At 41.9% G+C, this 17,407-nt stretch overlaps 1 protein-coding gene across 1 annotated transcript; it reads left to right on the top strand.

Annotated features, from left to right (window-relative positions):
- Window positions 1-228: 228 nt before the first annotated feature.
- On the top strand, window positions 229-17,054 carry ATP6V0D2 (ATPase H+ transporting V0 subunit d2). Its single transcript, XM_048508023.1, has 8 exons — window positions 229-380; window positions 4,644-4,815; window positions 6,916-7,094; window positions 8,395-8,474; window positions 9,926-10,003; window positions 11,540-11,716; window positions 13,586-13,663; window positions 14,824-17,054. The coding sequence occupies exons 1-8, from the start codon at window positions 251-253 to the stop codon at window positions 14,983-14,985; spliced, it is 1,056 nt and encodes a 351-aa protein (XP_048363980.1). The 5' UTR covers window positions 229-250; the 3' UTR covers window positions 14,986-17,054.
- Window positions 17,055-17,407: the final 353 nt, after the last annotated feature.

The raw sequence follows: 17,407 nt of genomic DNA, 5'->3' as shown, positions 1-17,407 counted from the left end.
ATAAATAAAACAAAAATAAGCTCAGTGCACCTTGTATTTCTGATAGGAAAGAATTTGTTCTGTGTATGTTCACTAAGTGTGCGTTGTGTAAGCACTGTGCCATGTGAAGTTAAGCTGTGTTGGAAACAATGAAACAGGAAATAGCAAGTTCCAACCAAATCTAGCGATTGCTCACTAACTTCTTCTTCAGAAACACAGCAGGCTCAGTCTTCTTCAAGCCAAGGGAGGCATTCAGGCTGCCTTTTCCACTATGCCAGGCTACTCGGAGTTTTACTTCAATGTGGATCATGGATACCTAGAAGGGCTGGTGCGAGGCTTTAAAGGTGGGATCTTGAAGAATGCTGATTACGTCAACTTAGCACAGTGTGAAACTCTGGAAGGTGAGTTGCCCTGGAACATAACTTTCCAAATTTGGTGGTGGTAGTGGTGGTGGTTGGTTGTTTGATCTGGACTGCAGAACATTTGGTGTCATTAATAGGAGTGTGAATTCAAGCAAAACCAACCCCTTCTCCTGAAAAAACCTTATTGGTACCCCCCTCCCCGTCTCCACGCAATGGAAGCAAGCTGGAAAGTAGACCCCAAACAATGCTGATTTTTTTTCCAGCATTGTTTGTGCCATTTTAGCCCCACCACCATTTAAAAAAAACTGGGGGATCCCCCTCAGACATTTACTCTCCTCTCTCTCTCTCTCTCTCTCTCTCTCTCTCTCTCTCTCACCTCCCCCCGCCCCCCACCTCCTGCCCCCCCGCCCCCTGCAGCAGCTTCTCCCTAGGAAATGTCTGGCCAAGTTGCAAAAGTCATGTTGTAGCAAGTTGATCAAGTAAGTTGTGTGATGGCCATTTCTGGACCCGGCCAAGTTGCACAAATAGTATGGAGGCTGCTACTGAGTCCATCAAGTTGTCTGGTATCTACCACCATCATGCAAATTGCATGGTAGCAAATTGCCCTGCAGTTGCTGCTGAGCCTAGCCCCATTAAGGCCTCTGTCCAGAGGAGGTCTAGAAGCAGGGGCAGAGCCAAAAACACCCTGAAAAGAGCCTTCTCCCTACCTTTTACTGACTAAAAACAAAGTTTGAAGGTTGGCAATGTTGCTGTGGTTGCTGACCAACTCTCCAATAGCAGATCTCAGATTACATTAATTTCTTAGAGTTACATTCAATGCTTCTATTATCTGAGAGGTAACCCTGCATTTTAAAAAGATTTTAGATTTTTCTGAAAACCTGTGGTTTTTCTCAGGCTTGTGGAAACACCTGTTTATTCATGGCTCCAGTCTCTGGACTGAAGTATCCACAAATGAGGCAATGTGTTTGATTGACAGTTCTTCACTATACATGTACTCTTTAATTCTAGAATAGAAGCTTACCTAAGGTCACAGCAGTGTCCTTAATTCTTCGGCTGCAGTCAAAACAGTCAGACGGGGGCTACCGGCTGGACAGCAGCTTCTTGACAGTATCTTAGCATGTTTTCTGTCTGTTCAATTTCTTTTGTTTTTCATACATTTATTTCCATGCCTGTTTGCTTGCTTCTTGCCTATTGCTTTCTTCCTGATTAAATTTTGCTGCCATGTCCTGATTTGCTTTCCAATGAGAGTAGTCTTCAAAATACAGAGTGGATGTGTGGTACCTATGGTACTCCTGGTATGTGCAATCACTGTTTTATGTGAATATGTCAAAATACATATTTTATTGATTGATTGATTGATTGATTGATTGATTGATTGATTGATTGATTGATTGATTGATTGATTGATTGATTGTATTTTTATACCGCCCTCCCCAAAGTCTCAGGGCGGTTTCCAACAAAATAAAAAGTTAAAACATCATATATATAAGTTAATTAAAATACATAAAATATTAGACTAGAGATGGCTTCAGCTATTCTATTCCCCCTTTTATGAACCCATGGGAGGCCAGATGTTTGCTTTTTGTTGCAGTTGATATCATCCCGGCTGGCCAAACGCCTGGCGGAACAGGTCCGTTTTACAGGCCCTGCGGAAACTTTGTAAATCCTGCAGGGCCCTGATCTCACCTGGAAGCCTGTTCCACCAGGTAGGGGCCAGAGCCGTAAAAGCCCTGGCCCTTGTAGAGGCCAGCCGGATCGCCTTGGGGCCAGGGATCACCAGTAGGTCTGCCTCCGATGAACGGAGGGGCCTAGAAGGGCGATATAGGGAGAGACGGTCCCTTAGATATGCAGGGCCAAGGCCGCGAATGGCTTTAAAGGTCAAAACCAAAACTTTAAACATGACCCGGTACTCAATCGGCAGCCAGTGCAGTTGGTATAGGACCGGAGTAATCCGGTCCCTTGCTGTTGCTCTGGAAAGGAGTCTGGCTGCCGCATTCTGTACGAGTTTCAGTTTCCGGATCATGGCCAAAGGTAAGCCCGCGTAGAGCGAGTTACAGTAGTCTAATCTAGAGGTGACCGTGGCATGGATCACAGTGGCCAGATCAGAACGGGAGAGATACGGGGCCAATTGCCTGTCTGGGTGACCTGGACCACCAATGATAAGGATGGATCCAGAGTCACCCCCAGGCTCTTGGCGGATCAAAGTTAATTTTAACGTCTCGCCAAGAAGGGTAGGCAGGCCAAAGGCCACCGGACACTCCCCCTGGCCCAGCCACAGGACCTCCGTCTTAGTGGGATTCAACTTCAGCCGACTTGCACTCAACCAACCAGCCACAGCATCAAGACAATGCTGGAGAGCATCAGGGGCCGAGGTCGGGCTGCCCTCCATTGTGAACAAGAGCTGGGTGTCATCAGCGTATTGATGACACCGCAGCCCAAAACTCCGAACTAGACTCGCCAGGGGGTGCATGTAGATATTAAAAAGCATCGGGGAGAGTATCGCTCCTTGCGGCACCCCACACATAATGGGGCGAAGCTTGGAGATCTCACCCCCCGATGCCACCTGCTGTCCCCGATCTCGGAGGAACGAGATCAGCCAATTTAAGGCTGAATCTCGAACCCCGATACCAGAGAGGCGGTGGACCAAAAGGTCGTGGTCTACCATATCGAATGCTGCGGTGAGATCTAACAACACCAACAGCGCCGAACTGCCTCTGTCCAAGTGTAGTCGGAGGTCATCCACAACAGTGACCAGCACCGTCTCGGTCCCATGACCAGCGCGGAAGCCAGACTGGAAGGGATCCAGTACGTTTGTGTCATCCAGGAATCGCTGGAGCTGAGCCGCTACCGCTCGCTCAATTACCTTGCCCAAGAATGGTAATGGTTTTCCAGCTTTGTAATGTGAGAATGTGCTAGCTCTCAGAGCAAATAACACTTCCCCCTGCTCCTGCCCAAGATGTCTCAGCGTAGGAGAGAAGGCAGGGATTCCTCTTCCTGCACAGTGATACTGATCCAAAGTGGGTCCTGCTGCACAAGTTGCCATCACAAACTCCTCCCCATAGCAAATTTGTAACACCTGGTTAGGTCCTAATTCATAGTGATCCAATGATTAGCTTCTTAGAACTTCAATGACAATGCACTGCAATCATGAAATACAGTGTTGAAAAGCCAGCATTCCCAAGGTGAGGCCAGGTCCACCTAAGTATTTTGGTTCATGTGTTCAGGAAGTTATTCTTAACATCATTTTCATGCCATTCCCCTAATGAGGTCAGGATGGTACGTTGCTCCCTGCACCATTTTATCCTGTCAACAACCTTGTAAGAAGGCTAGAAAGGAGCATAGTGACTGGTCCGTGACCTTATCGAGCGCAGTATTTTAGCAACAGTGTTTTGTTTGGAATTCATCTGAATCTTGTTTAACCTGAAACTTCCTTAGTTTATACTGACATGGTGCAGTTTGGAGCAGAAACAGTTGCAGCAGTACAGGTACACACTGGTGAGAACTCGTCTAGTGAGACAAAGTGCAAAAGAGCATCCAAGCTCAGAGTCTGCCCTTACAGTGTGGCTTCTAAAGAGAATTTGGAATGAAGGGACGCTTTTGTTATCAGATACCCCAGTCTATCCTCTCCCCTTTGCCAAATTCCATTCCCAGATTTTACAAAGAAATATAAATCACTGTGCATTCACCATGCAAACTACCAGAAAAGGTATTAGATCCACAGAGTCAGGTAATGTGATTTTTATCAAGGAAAGTATAAAATGCTAGCCATCAGTGATGATTTGGGAGTACCTTCTAATATTTTCTGGAATCAGCATACGCTTCTCTTACACTGCCAGAGTGTTCCTAGATTAAACACTAATGATCCCAGATGCTCACATATACTAAAGGTTATGAATGTTGTGTGCAGTTATGAATGTTGTGTGCAGTTCTGTAATCAGTTTAAGGACTTTTTCTTAACAAAAAAGAAGCCAGTGGTACTGTGATTTCAAAGAGAAATATGTGCAGTAAAGGGACTTTTTAATCTTGAGGCCTCAGACATCCTACTGAAAATCGCCCTCACAATCTGTTTATGATTGATGGGAAGCTTATAGGTTCCTGCTTAAAACTGCTGCCCCATCAACTTGATAAAAGAAAAAAATGTACACTGGAATGACCATGGAATTACATATAACATGCCTTGAGTGTGAACAACCAAGTTGCACATAGTATACAAAGGAAAGGAAAACGAAAAGACTATTTTAACCTCATGTTTATTAGCAGCAAAAAGTTTTGTTTCCATGACCTATTTCACTTCTCTTTTAGACCTGAAATTACACCTGCAGACCACAGATTATGGACATTTCTTGGCTAATGAAACAGGTCCTCTCACAGTTTCCATCATTGATGATAAACTAAAAGCCAAACTACTGGCAGAATTCACATACTTCAGAAACCATGCATTTGAGCCACTTTCTACATTCCTCAACTTTATTACGTAAGTAAAATTAGTTACTCCCTAAGCCCTGCATATTGGTGAAATGGGTCACTGTATGGCTATAAAAAAGTTTTCATGTTGGATAGAGAGGGAAATGTGCCTTTAAAATGTAATGTGCCTTTAAAAGGCAAAACTGTGTTGAAACTCAAGTGCCTTTTCTGTTGATATAAGCTGTATTTCTTCAGTGAAATAATCTTATTGATTTACTGTACTTATAGACCACCTTTCTTCCTGAGACTCAAGGTAGATTACATCGTGTTAATTGCTAACAGTCCACACAAAGAGACATCTAATAAGTGCAACAAAGAGAAAATCTATATAAGGAGCTTGGGATTTGTGAATGGTTTCGTTGTATATGCTTGGCCTTTGCTTCCTGTGACTCAGAGTATCCTACATGTCCAAAACAGTTAGTTGAATTTTTTTTTCTTGAAGGCTTGGAATATTCCCCTTCAAACTATCAGGACTGGAAGAGATAAGTCCACCTTTATAGTTGAAGGGAGGTCATCTTTGTGAAGAGCCAAAAGGATTTTTCCAAGCTGGAGACCTGGAAATTAAAATGGCAAATGAAATTCAGTGTGAGCAAGTGTAAAGTGATGCATATTGGGGCAATAAAACCCCAATGTCACATATACCCTATTGGATCTGAGCTGGTAGAGACAGCTCCATGGAGGCAAAACCCAGAAGTCTGGTGCGCTGCGCTGGTGTCCCAATTAGACCCCCTTTGGGGGTCGAACGACCCTTTCATAGGGGTCGTCTAAGACTCTCTGCATCAGTATTCTCCATCTGTAAAATGTATAAATGTTAGTGTTGGGGGTCACCACAACCTGAGGAACTGTATTAAAGGGTCGTGGCGTTAGGAAGGTTGAGATCCACTGATATAGGCAATGGGGTTTTTAAGTAGTCTGTGCTATTGTTTTAATTGTACATTCTATGTTGGTTTGGGTATTTATTGATCATAGCATATACACCATCTGGAAATAGTGATAGAGATCACAAGGATACATATATATATTTAATTTCATGGTGATTTTTCCTATTAAAAACTGGTCCAAATGGGACCCCTGAATTCCTGCATGTTAAAGAACAAATGCAGGCAATGCCATTCATGGAAATCCCAGCATTATATCCTCAGCAGAATAAAAGCTTTGAATCCAACACATCATCTTTTAATGCATTTTGGCATCATTGTAATATTAAACATCTTAGCTTCTTTGAGTTGACAATCAGATTATCATCGATTTCTGTGTATAAAGATGCTTGTTTGATACTGTGCTTGAATGTTATTAACTATTCCCAGTGTTCTATAAATCTGCTCAAGTAAATGCAGAGTATTTTTAAATGAATTGATGGAGTGTTTTTGGAAGTTCCTCAGGTATTATATGGATATACACAGCCTTATCATTTTGACTTGCTATTTTCACATAAGAGAGAGAAAAATGTTCAGTAGTTTTCCTTGTCCACTCTATTAAACTTTGAGAGGCAAATTCATGCTTTATCTACAGCCAGATGTAAACCTTCAAAACATTAGGGCACAGTTCAGAGAGTTGAACTTGTGACTCTTGGTATATCAAATGCCTTTTTAAAATCCACATATTTGTGTTTCTCATAATGGGGAATATCAGCAGTTTAATTCAAGGTATACAACGACCGTCCCAACACTATTGGAAAATCAGTCTATTTTTATCTTCAAATCTGCCTGACTCTGTACAAGAACAAGTGTGGTGTAGTGGTTAGAATCTTGGACTCTATGATCTGGGAGATGGAGGTTTGAATCCACAGTCTCCCCAGATTGCCTTCAATCTAACCTACTTCACAAGGTCATTGTAGGGATAAAATGGAAGAAAAGCAGACAACGTGAGCAGCTTTGTGGTTGCCACTGGGGGAAAATGTGGGGTATAAATAAATTATTTTTTCATTTCAGTTCAGTTACTTTTCATATACAGAAACTGAACTGTATTAAGTGCTGCTTAATTTAGTATTTGGTTTTTGTTTTAATCTTCATTTGCAAGCCCTAATTGTACTATTCACCACAGATCCTTGGTTGCTTGTCTTTCTCTGAAAAAAAAGAATCTTTTGACTAAGGTTGCATTCTTTCCATAGATATAGCTATATGATTGACAATGTGATTCTGCTTATTACTGGCACATTGCATCAGCACCCTGTAGAAGAACTGGCTCTCAAGTGCCATCCATTGGGACGTTTTGAGCAGCTGGAAGCTGTCAGCATTGCTCTAAACCCCGCAGAGCTGTTCAACGCAATATTAGTAGACACACCTTTAGGTAAGCCTACTATCAGTTGCCCAATTGCGCACATGCACTTGCAGGACACATTGTTTCTTATCATGACAGCACTTGTTTTTCTTTGCATCAGGTCTGCAGAACTTGGTGTCCCGCCAAGATGAAAGCAGATGAGAGTAAATGCTGTGATAAGGCCATGACCCAATAGGTCCCTCTGTCCTAGGAAACCTACCCAAGCAAAACTTTCGCTAGGTTGGATGCCAGGGATTTAGCTGTCTTTGTTACATCTTAGTTTTCTCCTCACCCTAGAGAATACATGAGGGTTTTCACTCAGCCTCAACCAATTCATATCCTAACTAAAGACCCTGTCCCACATTATAATTTTACATGCAAGCTCCATTATCACCAGTATAGCATTTTGAGTGATCAAAGAGAATCTCTACTTCCTTTTTACCTTCAGAGAAGCTGTTTGGATAGAACCCATGATTCCCAGGTGCTTTCTGGTTCAGGTGCTGGTTAGAGCCATAACCCCTTAGCTCTATCACAGTGGGTGGTGAACCTATGGCACTCCAGATGTTCATGGACTACAATTCCCATCAGCCCCTGTCAGCATAGCCAATTCGCCACCACGGCTCTATCAGGTATAATTTTATGTGATTTCAGGACCATTCTCTTGGGCTTTGCCATGCTGATCCCAGAGTCTCCAAGCAGAAGCTTTTCTGACATCATCACTAGCCTTGGCAGAGAATTCGCTGTAACAGGGAACACACTTTGACCCCCACAGTCAGAGAATCTGTCAAAACAAGAAAAAAAAATCACTGGCACAAATTAATTGGCACACTGTCAGGGACTTATTCACTACTGCTTATCTAGGGAAGTGGTATTCCATGACCTGCAGGTCATGGAGAGCCATGCTGGCAATTACCATCATCCAAAACAGCCACATTTACCTTTGCTAAGATACCTGAACTCCAGATTGGCACATCTACAAGTTCCTCGGGAGGCAGCCAACCACAAGCACATACTTCCTGAGTCATGGAGTAGGTGCCATATTGGGGAACAATGCTCAGATGAGCCACAAGTGCTGGGTCAACCACATGTGGTTCCTGAGCCACTGAGTATCACTGAGTTAAGGTTACCAACCTCAAGGTATGGCTTGGAGTTCTCCCAGAATTACAGTTGATTTCCATACTGCAGAGATCAATATTTTCCAAGGAAATGACAGCATCAGAAAGAGGATTCAATAGCATCATATTCCCACTGAGGATTGTGAGAATCAATATGTTGAATTCTTATGCATATCTGTGCTTTGCCTCTGTCATTTAAACATGTCTTCTTTCAGCTGCTTTTTTTCAAGACTGCTTGTCTGAAAATGACCTAGACGAAATAAACATTGAAATCATGCGCAACAAACTGTACAAGGTAAATGTTACATGAAATCAACTATAAAAATTAAAACAATGCAATAGATGCAATTAGAACAAAGGACATATTTTTCAATGGGGTGTGGATTGCACCCACTGTTATGAAGGCAGATTTTGCACACTACAGAAGCAGCAGCAAAGGTTTTGACTTCTTTGCATCATCCGTGAAATTCAGTGTTGCATTCAGTGAGAACAGGATGCAACACATAGAATTTAGATTGCTGTAAATGTGCAAGGAATAGGAAGAGCAAATGCTTTATGCTTACCCATCATATCCCAAATGGATGATGATCAGAGGCACAGGTTGTCACTGTATATTAGAAGCTAACCATGCAGGAAAGAACAAAATAGAATCTGGACATTGTGACTTCAGTCATTATTGAAGAGTGCTGCCAGCTGATCATGGAAATGACTGCTAATGGCTGCATGTACTTCTGTAATGATCAAAGACACCCTTTGAAAAAAGATAATTCCAGATAGGTTGCCATGTAAGTCTGCCAAAGAAAATAGGAGTCTAGTGGCCCCTCAGAATAAGCTTTTGTAAAACAGAGCTCAAATCACCTGTTGGGGAAATTGCTTCCCTGTTTGATGCATGAAATGTGCATCTATTTAGCTGATATGTTTATATTAACAGCAAAAAGAATAGGAACCAAATGGAGATAGTAATCCCTCCAGGTCTTAAGATTTTTTCACTCATTTCTTTCATATCCTGCCCCTTACAGATGACAAGTGATTTAGTTACTTCTCCGCAACTTTCTGGTTGGATCTCCGATCAACAGTTGTGAATCTGGTTCTGGGTTTCGGGGCGCAATATTGGCCATGGTCTGAGTAGGATTTTGATATTTCACCCTGATCTGTTTGGCGATCTTCAGAGGTGTATCACAGAGAAAAGTCTGTTTCACAGTGTGTGATACATTACACCTCGCTGAAGATCTGCGCCGAGTCACCAAGCAGATGCATGGCGAAAATGATGATAGGAACAAAAATCCACCAGACCGGAAAACCCACCAGAACCAGTTGAATCTGGCTGTGAAAGCCTTCAACAATACATAAATTGTGAATCGTCCTCGCCTACTCAGAAGGGATTGATTGCTTTTTGGAGTGGATTGCTTTTATTTTAAACTGGCCCCTCTTTGTAATATCTTCCACCCTGCTGCAAACCTTTTGTTTGCTATCTATATTCCAATTGTTAGATTAGCCTGTTTACAAGAGGGGGAAACAACTACAGAATGACAAATCTAACATCATCATCTTTCAAGTCGTAAGATGGAGAGCATCGTTCAACTCAAGTGTCAATGAATGTTTTTACTGTGAAGAAATGGCATTATACACAAAACAATTACTGGAAGTTCTCGGTTTTCTTTGACATTTTAAGTTTAATGCTTTTTGCTCAGAAGGTCAAAGTTGACTTGGACATAATGTTTTCATTTTTTATGTTTCATTCTTCAGTCTTACCTCGAGGCGTTCTATACATTCTGCAAAAAACTAGGTGGTACTACAGCAGATATAATGTGCCCCCTTTTAGAGGTAAGAAAAATAGAGCCTCTGAGCTTAAGGCATGGTTCATAGAAGTATCAATGTCCTGGGCTGTCTTTAGCCATTGCAGTGGCTCTCTTTATAGTCCTTCAGTGGCTTGCCCAGCTGTACTCTACTGCCTTCTTGAACATGTGGGGGTGGAAAGTGCCATCTTGTCACAGCTGACTTAGGACAACCCCAGATGGTTTTCAAGACAAGAGATAATCAGGGGCTGTTTGCCTTTGCCTGTCTCTGTGTAGGAACCCAGGACTTCCTTGGTAGACTCCCATACAAGTACTAACCAGGGCTGATCCTGTTTAGCTTCCAAGATCTAACATGATCAGGCTAGCCTGGGCCATCCAGTTCAAGACTTTTGAACTTGTAGACTAGAAAAATTCATATTGCTTGAGTCCTTTCTTCCACATTATTAAACATGGCCTTTCATTTAAGAACATAGAACATATCCCAAGAATAGTTAGATTATATTGGGAATGAGCAGTGACTCGAAACATCTATGACGAATGCAGAATATCCCAGGTTCAAACTTAGGTGTTTCCAGCTACATGGACCTGCAGTTAAATGGATCAGTAGCTGCTGATGTGAGTGACCTCATCTGAGAACCTGGGAGGTACTAGATACCACTGACCTAGATAGACCAAAGGTCTCACTCATGAAATGGCAGCTTCATGTTTCATATGGTGTCAGGAGCAGGACTACATGTGATGTAACCCAGTACTTCATATGATAGCATGGTTTCCCCCCTACTGATAATGACTTTAAAGAACTACTGTCATAGATCATTGTCCTTGGCTGTTGTGGGCCTTAATGGACAATTGTGATAGACTCCCTTCTGAAATTACCAAAAGAAAAAAGAAGAAAAGAATTGGGGTTGGGTAGTACATTTTTTTCTGCCTTATATGATCTCTCAAGGTCATTATTGTTTACTGTGTCTTGCCGCAACTCTCTGAAGTATCAGTTGAGATCTTTCATATTATCTACTTCCAGATCTTTTTAACTGGAGATATCAGAGATTGAACCTGAAACTTTCTGCCTGCAAAGCAGCTACTGTACCAATGAGCCATAGCCCCCACTCAAGTATAGTCTAGTCTAGGGTATCTTCATTTGTTCATGTAAAATTATGTTATTCTTGCCATGAACTTACTACACTTGAATCCTGGCCTGGGAAATTATAGTGCTTCCTTTAAGTGTTCACATTGTTTTCTTTAATTGTTTAACAGCATCAAGGCTATATGATGTGAAGTATATGACCCAAAGCTAAAGAAACAAACAAGAGAATGTTGAAGTATTTGCCCAGTATCCAGATAGCTCACCAGTGTACCTGTGTTACTGTTATTTGGGTTATCTGGAAATGAACAATTTCCCACTTGGGTTGAAAATGTGCTTGGCTAACTTATGCACAGATCGAGAGCACTGTGTTTACACTTTGCCAACTGCTTGCTACTTGCTATGGCAATGGAGCAAAATTGTGAACTCAGGGGAATTATGAGTTGTGTTTTAATTATGGGATCTGTTGTTTTATGAGTTCAGTTTGAAGCAGACAGACGTGCCTTCATCATCACAATCAATTCATTTGGCACCGAACTAAGCAAAGAAGACAGGCAGAAGCTGTATCCAACATGTGGGAAGCTGTATCCGGAAGGCCTACTTCTGCTTGCCAATGCAGAGGATTACGAGCAAGTCAAGGGCGTGGCGGAATACTATGGTGTATGTAAATACAAAATACCTCCTAACCAGAGGTGGGATCCAACCAGTTCTCACCACTTCTAGTGGTTACTAATTTTTTTCTGAGTGCCAAGAAGGGCTTACTAAAGCAACCTCCCTGCCCAATAGGGACTGGAGGTGCGTGTGTGCGGCAGCGCCACTGTTTGAATCCCACCACCATCGGAACATGTTATTAAAATTTTTGGATCCCACCACTGCTCCTAACAAAAAAGGCATACTTTGTCTCCAGCATTCCATGGCACCTCCTGCCAGGGAAAGAACATTAGGTATTTGTACAGCCTATTTTAAACAGAGCAAAAACACACACAGTTTTAATTCTCCATGTGTCTCACGAGCAGAACTACAGTGCTCGGGGAGCCGATTAGTTTTGTGTGGGCCATGTCTCCCTGTGGCATCCCCAAAAACTTACTTTTACTTTTATTTATTTTTATATTATATTGATACCACACCCATCCCTGACAATAGCCAGGCTTCGGGTGGCTTACAAACACTTAAAACATTATATAAATACAGTCTTTATGATAAAATTGGGGTATCAAAATCTAAAATTACATTTACAGGTGGCAATAAATAACATGCCATTTCGCCTGCAACATTCCATTTCATTTTCCTCATGAGGAAATAAGACATAAACATAGGGAGGGAGAAGCACAAGTTAAATATAACAGAGCTGTTTGATGATGTTGGAAGTCAGTGGTTGGTGGTTATAAATAATCAAGTAGTCAAGGTGGTAGGCAGGCTGGCAGGTGATATAGGAACAATGAATGGATGAATGGCCTCAAACAGTGGCCTAAATCAGCACTGTCTAAGAGGAAAGCTTAAAAACAGAAGTTTATATTTTCCTGTAATTATCTGCTTTTTAACAACAGTCCCATATTTATTTGTTTGTTTGTTTGTTTGTTTGTTTATTATGGGATTTATAAGCTGCCTCACCCCCGAAATAAAATAAAATAAAAAGAGACATCCACAGGTAACCCACCTGTATCCATTGGGTCAAACTAGATATGACAAGGTTCACATATCTCTGTTGGTTCTTGAAAGATGAATTATAACTGCTTGGGGCCCCAGCTGCATTCTGAGATGTGTGGGGAAGATAGAGAGGTTTTAACCTTTCCATCCTGTAATCAGTCACTTGAAAGTACCCTATGTAGGTCTTTTACCTGTCTTTTTTAAAAGGCCTATAATGCCATAGGGAACAGCTTTTCAATCTACCAAATGGCAAGAGGCTGAAAAGGTTAAAGCCCATCTCCTCTCCCTGCAGATCCTGATAAGAATCAAGACCCTCACACATGGCTACAACTGAACTTTAAGAGATGCTAGGACATCCTAATCATGCACCTCCCAGTGTTTTGTCCATTTATTGGTTTGTCAATAACCATTAATAATCTTGGAAAATGTACAAGTCAGTGTCAGCTTGTGATGATGTTACTCTGGCAGGAGTTTCCCTGTGTTTCCCTGGGGAAGGAGAAGAAAAAGCACGCTTTGTATTCATTGGCTGAACATCCCAGAGTTGTGCCGACAAGAAGATCAGACTAAGTCATAATGGATAGGTCCATCAGTGCCTAGCAGCCACTCCAGCTAAATGGAACATCAATGTTCAGAGACAAGCTAGTTTTCAATCCCAGTTGTGCAAGGGAGTAAAATCACAGACAACTTGGGACTCTTGCATCCTATCCTAGGGCAACTGCCTGGTGATTGTGGTCAACAGGATACTGGTCTGGATGAACCTTTGGTCTGGTCCACCACAGCTGCTGTTTTGTTCTTATGCTCATCTAAAAGACCTATTTAGAAAGATCTAAAAAGACACACTATGTAAAGTAAACAAAAAAGCATTGATGGTTTTACTTTCAGGAATACAGAGCTTGCTTTGAAGGGATTGGAGGTGGAACTGGAGAAAAAACATTAGAAGATGCTTTTTTTGAACAAGAGGTAAGCTATGCTTTCTCCCTCTTGAAGACTGATTATCAGTATGGTTGTAACTGCACCTCCTGAATTGTCTTGCCTAACTCAAGGAATCGGAATGTGTGATTGGTGTTTGGAATATGCTGCCACAGGAGGTGGTGATGGCCACTAACCTGGATAGTTTTAAAAGGGGCTTGGAAAGGTTTATGGAGGAGAAGTCGATTTATGGCTACCAATCTTGATCCTCTTTGATCTGAGATTGCAAATGCCTTAACAGTCCAGGTGCTTGGGAGCAACAGCCGCAGAAGGCCATTGCTTTCACATCCTGCATGTGAGCTCCCAAAGGCACCTGGTGGGCCACTGCGAGTAGCAGAGAGCTGGACTAGATGGACTCTGGTCTGATCCAGCTGGCTTGTTCTTATGTTCTTATGAATATCCAATCATGAACGACTGCTATAGCACAATGTTAGCATAATATACAGTGATGTATGAATGCAGCTGGTGGTGGTTTCTCTCAGAACCAGTTGTGAGAAACAATAGAGGTGGACTTTCAGGAGGGGGCACTATTCACGCTAACATCTCAGAAGAATATTTTTAAGGCACAACGTCCTTTTTTGTTCTCTTCTAGCCTAGCTAGCTCAATTTTCTATGCTTTTAGTTCCCAACTATAAGCACAAGCATAAAGACACAAACATTTATGATTTGGTCACATTTCCTGTATAGCAACTTAGTGAAGCTTCCAACACTGCATCCAAAAGAGAAGTATTCATAATTTTTTTATCACAACCTCTTCATGGACATTCCTGCACCACAAAACCTGGATAGGATCCTATTTCAACACAGCTCCTAGTGAGAAAAGGTTGTTTAATTTACTGATGGCTAATAGCCTTTTGACCTGGATAGCCCAGGCTAGCCTGATCTCATCAGATCTCAGAAGCTAAGTAGAATCGACCGTGGAAAGTATTTGGAGACCTCCAAGGAATACTAGGGCTGAGACATGGAGGCAGGCAATGGCAAACCACCTTTAAATGTCTCTTGCCTTGAAAACCTCACCAGGAGTTGTCATAAGTTGTCGGCATCACTTGACAGCCAAAGAAAGCCTGTTGAAGATGTAATATGCAATTAACTGGTTATCTTATTTCTAATATGGTATTTTGAGAGATTTCTTCTTGTGAATTTTTCAATAGGTCAGAATGAATGTACTGGCATTCAACAACCAGTTCCATTTTGGAGTCTTTTATGCCTATGTGAAGCTGAAAGAGCAAGAATGCAGAAATATTGTCTGGATTGCTGAATGCATCTCCCAGAGGCACAGAACAAAAATTAACAACTACATACCTATTTTCTGAACTAGATACTCATCATGCGTATTTACAATAGCACCTCCCTATTCAATTGGCTTCTTTACCAAATTTGGCATGCAAAAAGAGGTGTTAATTTGACCACCCAGGAAGGATAATTTTACAGTAGTCCATATGACTGGTAGTTTATGTGAAATAGTTCATGCAGGGCCAAAACAGATATGATAACAATCACAGATCTTCATTACTGCCCAACTTTGATTTGCATCTGGATTATCACATAGGAAGTGAGGAGGAAATTTTCTTTGAAAGTGTTCAAAACATCATTGGTCACTTATCTTCTGAAGATGACTTGAGATCTGGGAATCTCTGGAAATCTCACTTGTACATACTCTCAGCAAATCAAGCTATACTGCTAACATGTAAGGTTTTATAATAGCTGCCTGGAAATCCTGATGTGCCCCCTATAATATCATCTGCATATCATGTAGTAGCATCTGCCTTATGGCGCAGTTCAAGCAGCCAGTTTAGCAGGCATAGTCTATAAACCTGCATCAATTGTCACCTTTATACACAGCCTGATGTACTTATAGATCAAAAGCAAAATCTGATCATAAAGACAGAGAGAGAAGTAACATTAGATAGAACAGTTCCATTTGTAGCTAACTTTCATATTTGTAAGGATCTTCCTTTTCCGTCTGTTCTCACTGAACAAAGAACCATGCTGTATCTCCCATTATGGAAGGAAAAAGGTGACTGGATCCAGTATGCTCCACATACATAAGCAATCAGGTGTGTGAGAACTGCATACTGCAAATCCTGAATTGGATCCAGATGGCATCCAAAGTGGCTGGGGTAACACTGGCTACTGCACTGCCCCACCACCTCCAGAAGGCTTTCCAGTACCGTGGAAAGGCAGGGAAAACTAAAAAAAACCTGCTACCACCAGAAAGCCTTCCATAGGGCTAAATGGAGTCTGAGGGCTTGCGGTCTGCGCTCCTGACCCTAAACCCTAGGTGGAAGCCAACTAGCATTGCCCCCACCAGCGGGAATGCCCTGGCCTGCACCCTCCCTGCTAATTGGATGCCAGTGCTGCTCTGTGGTGGCTCTGACTTTGGGTGTTGCTGCTATGTGGTTGAGGGGCAGCCAGCCATCAGCACTTTTGCTTCCTGTGCCAGTGGGGCTGCCCTTTATTCAGTGGAGGGAGAAAACACACCAGTTCCAGGTCAAAACTCTTTCAGCCCTCCAAGATGGAGCCATTACTTTTAGCAGAATTGAATTTTTTTCCCAAGGCTTCTCTCATTGGCGCGCTTCTGTAGTCCCAATCGATCCCTCGTGGAAATGCTATTCCTCCTGAAAGCGGATGCTGGGATGTAGTGATCTACCATCTGCACTCTGATGCCGGAAGGGGAAATTGGCCAAAATCACCAATTTAATCTGGACTCAGCCCATTTTGTGCAATATGAGGAGGGTCTTTTATTCCTCAAAATTCTTTTGCAGTACAGTACATAGCAACAGATCCAAAAACTGATTGGTGTACAGAAAATGATTTCTGTGTACTGCTGAACCAGGTCAAATACACATGCATTACTCACACTAGGCAGGATTTTAGAAAATCATTCTCAGAAAATCATTCTCTTTCAACATTTCTCTACATACCTCAGAACAATAACTCCTGTCCATAAATACAATCAAATGATTTCCTTTATGACAAGTTTTGCAAGGAGACAAATGATTACTAGCAAGTGGAGGGAAGGAATGTGTGTACTTAGAAAGGGGAGGCACAGAAAAAGAAAAAAAAGGAATGTTCTTACAACATTAGCATTTTATTAAAGAGTAATCTTTCACATCATTTGCAAGGTTAGACTTCAGTGACAGAACTGCTAGAATGCCTTCCTTAAGGAGCATAAAGGCCAACAGAGAATTAAAAGAGATCAAGGAGCTTCACTACCTAACAATTACCGGTACCTTTATTTAAAAATATGTTTCAATAATAGGAGACTGAACTCAGAACTATTTTGGTGGCAGATATAATCATTTTCCATAATGCTTCTGCAAAAGTATTTACAGTCATTCGCTTACAGTTCTCAAATAAAGAAACTGTCAAGACTGCTAAACTGTAGGTCCTTTATTGAGTTGCTAATCTAGTTTTGATTGTGTGAGAAGGTGAAACAAAGCTTCCTTTCTCTGTCTTCACCTCGTTTTATGTAGTAAAAGTTGAAACCAGTGTGGTATAGAACGTAGAGTAGTGGCTTAGAAATACTGAAACTTGGGTACAGATGTTCCCTCTGCCAGCTGACCCACTTGGTGACCCAGGAACCAGTTAGTCTTGTTCATCTTGACCTACCTAACCAGGTTTGTTGTAAGGATAATATTGAGGGAGTTTACACTATGGCATACTATCCTGAGTTCCTTTGAAACAGGATTAGAAAAAGCTACAATAAAATGTTTTTCTTGGCCTAGTCTTTTA

Source organism: Sphaerodactylus townsendi, linkage group LG09 (genome assembly GCF_021028975.2).
Source record: "Sphaerodactylus townsendi isolate TG3544 linkage group LG09, MPM_Stown_v2.3, whole genome shotgun sequence".
In the NCBI taxonomy this organism is placed as follows: domain Eukaryota; kingdom Metazoa; phylum Chordata; class Lepidosauria; order Squamata; family Sphaerodactylidae; genus Sphaerodactylus; species Sphaerodactylus townsendi.
Note: the sequence above shows the minus strand (reverse complement) of the source record. Positions and strands in the feature narration are given on the sequence as shown.

Bases quoted from the DNA above. Each gene is read 5' to 3' on its own strand.
- ATP6V0D2 (XM_048508023.1), top strand. From the start codon at position 251: ATGCCAGGCTACTCGGAGTTTTACTTCAATGTGGATCATGGATACCTA. The intron at 381-4,643 runs GTGAGTTGCCCT...CTTCTCTTTTAG, and splicing joins ACAGTGTGAAACTCTGGAAG to ACCTGAAATTACACCTGCAG. The intron at 11,717-13,585 runs GTATGTAAATAC...TTTTACTTTCAG, and splicing joins GCGTGGCGGAATACTATGGT to GAATACAGAGCTTGCTTTGA.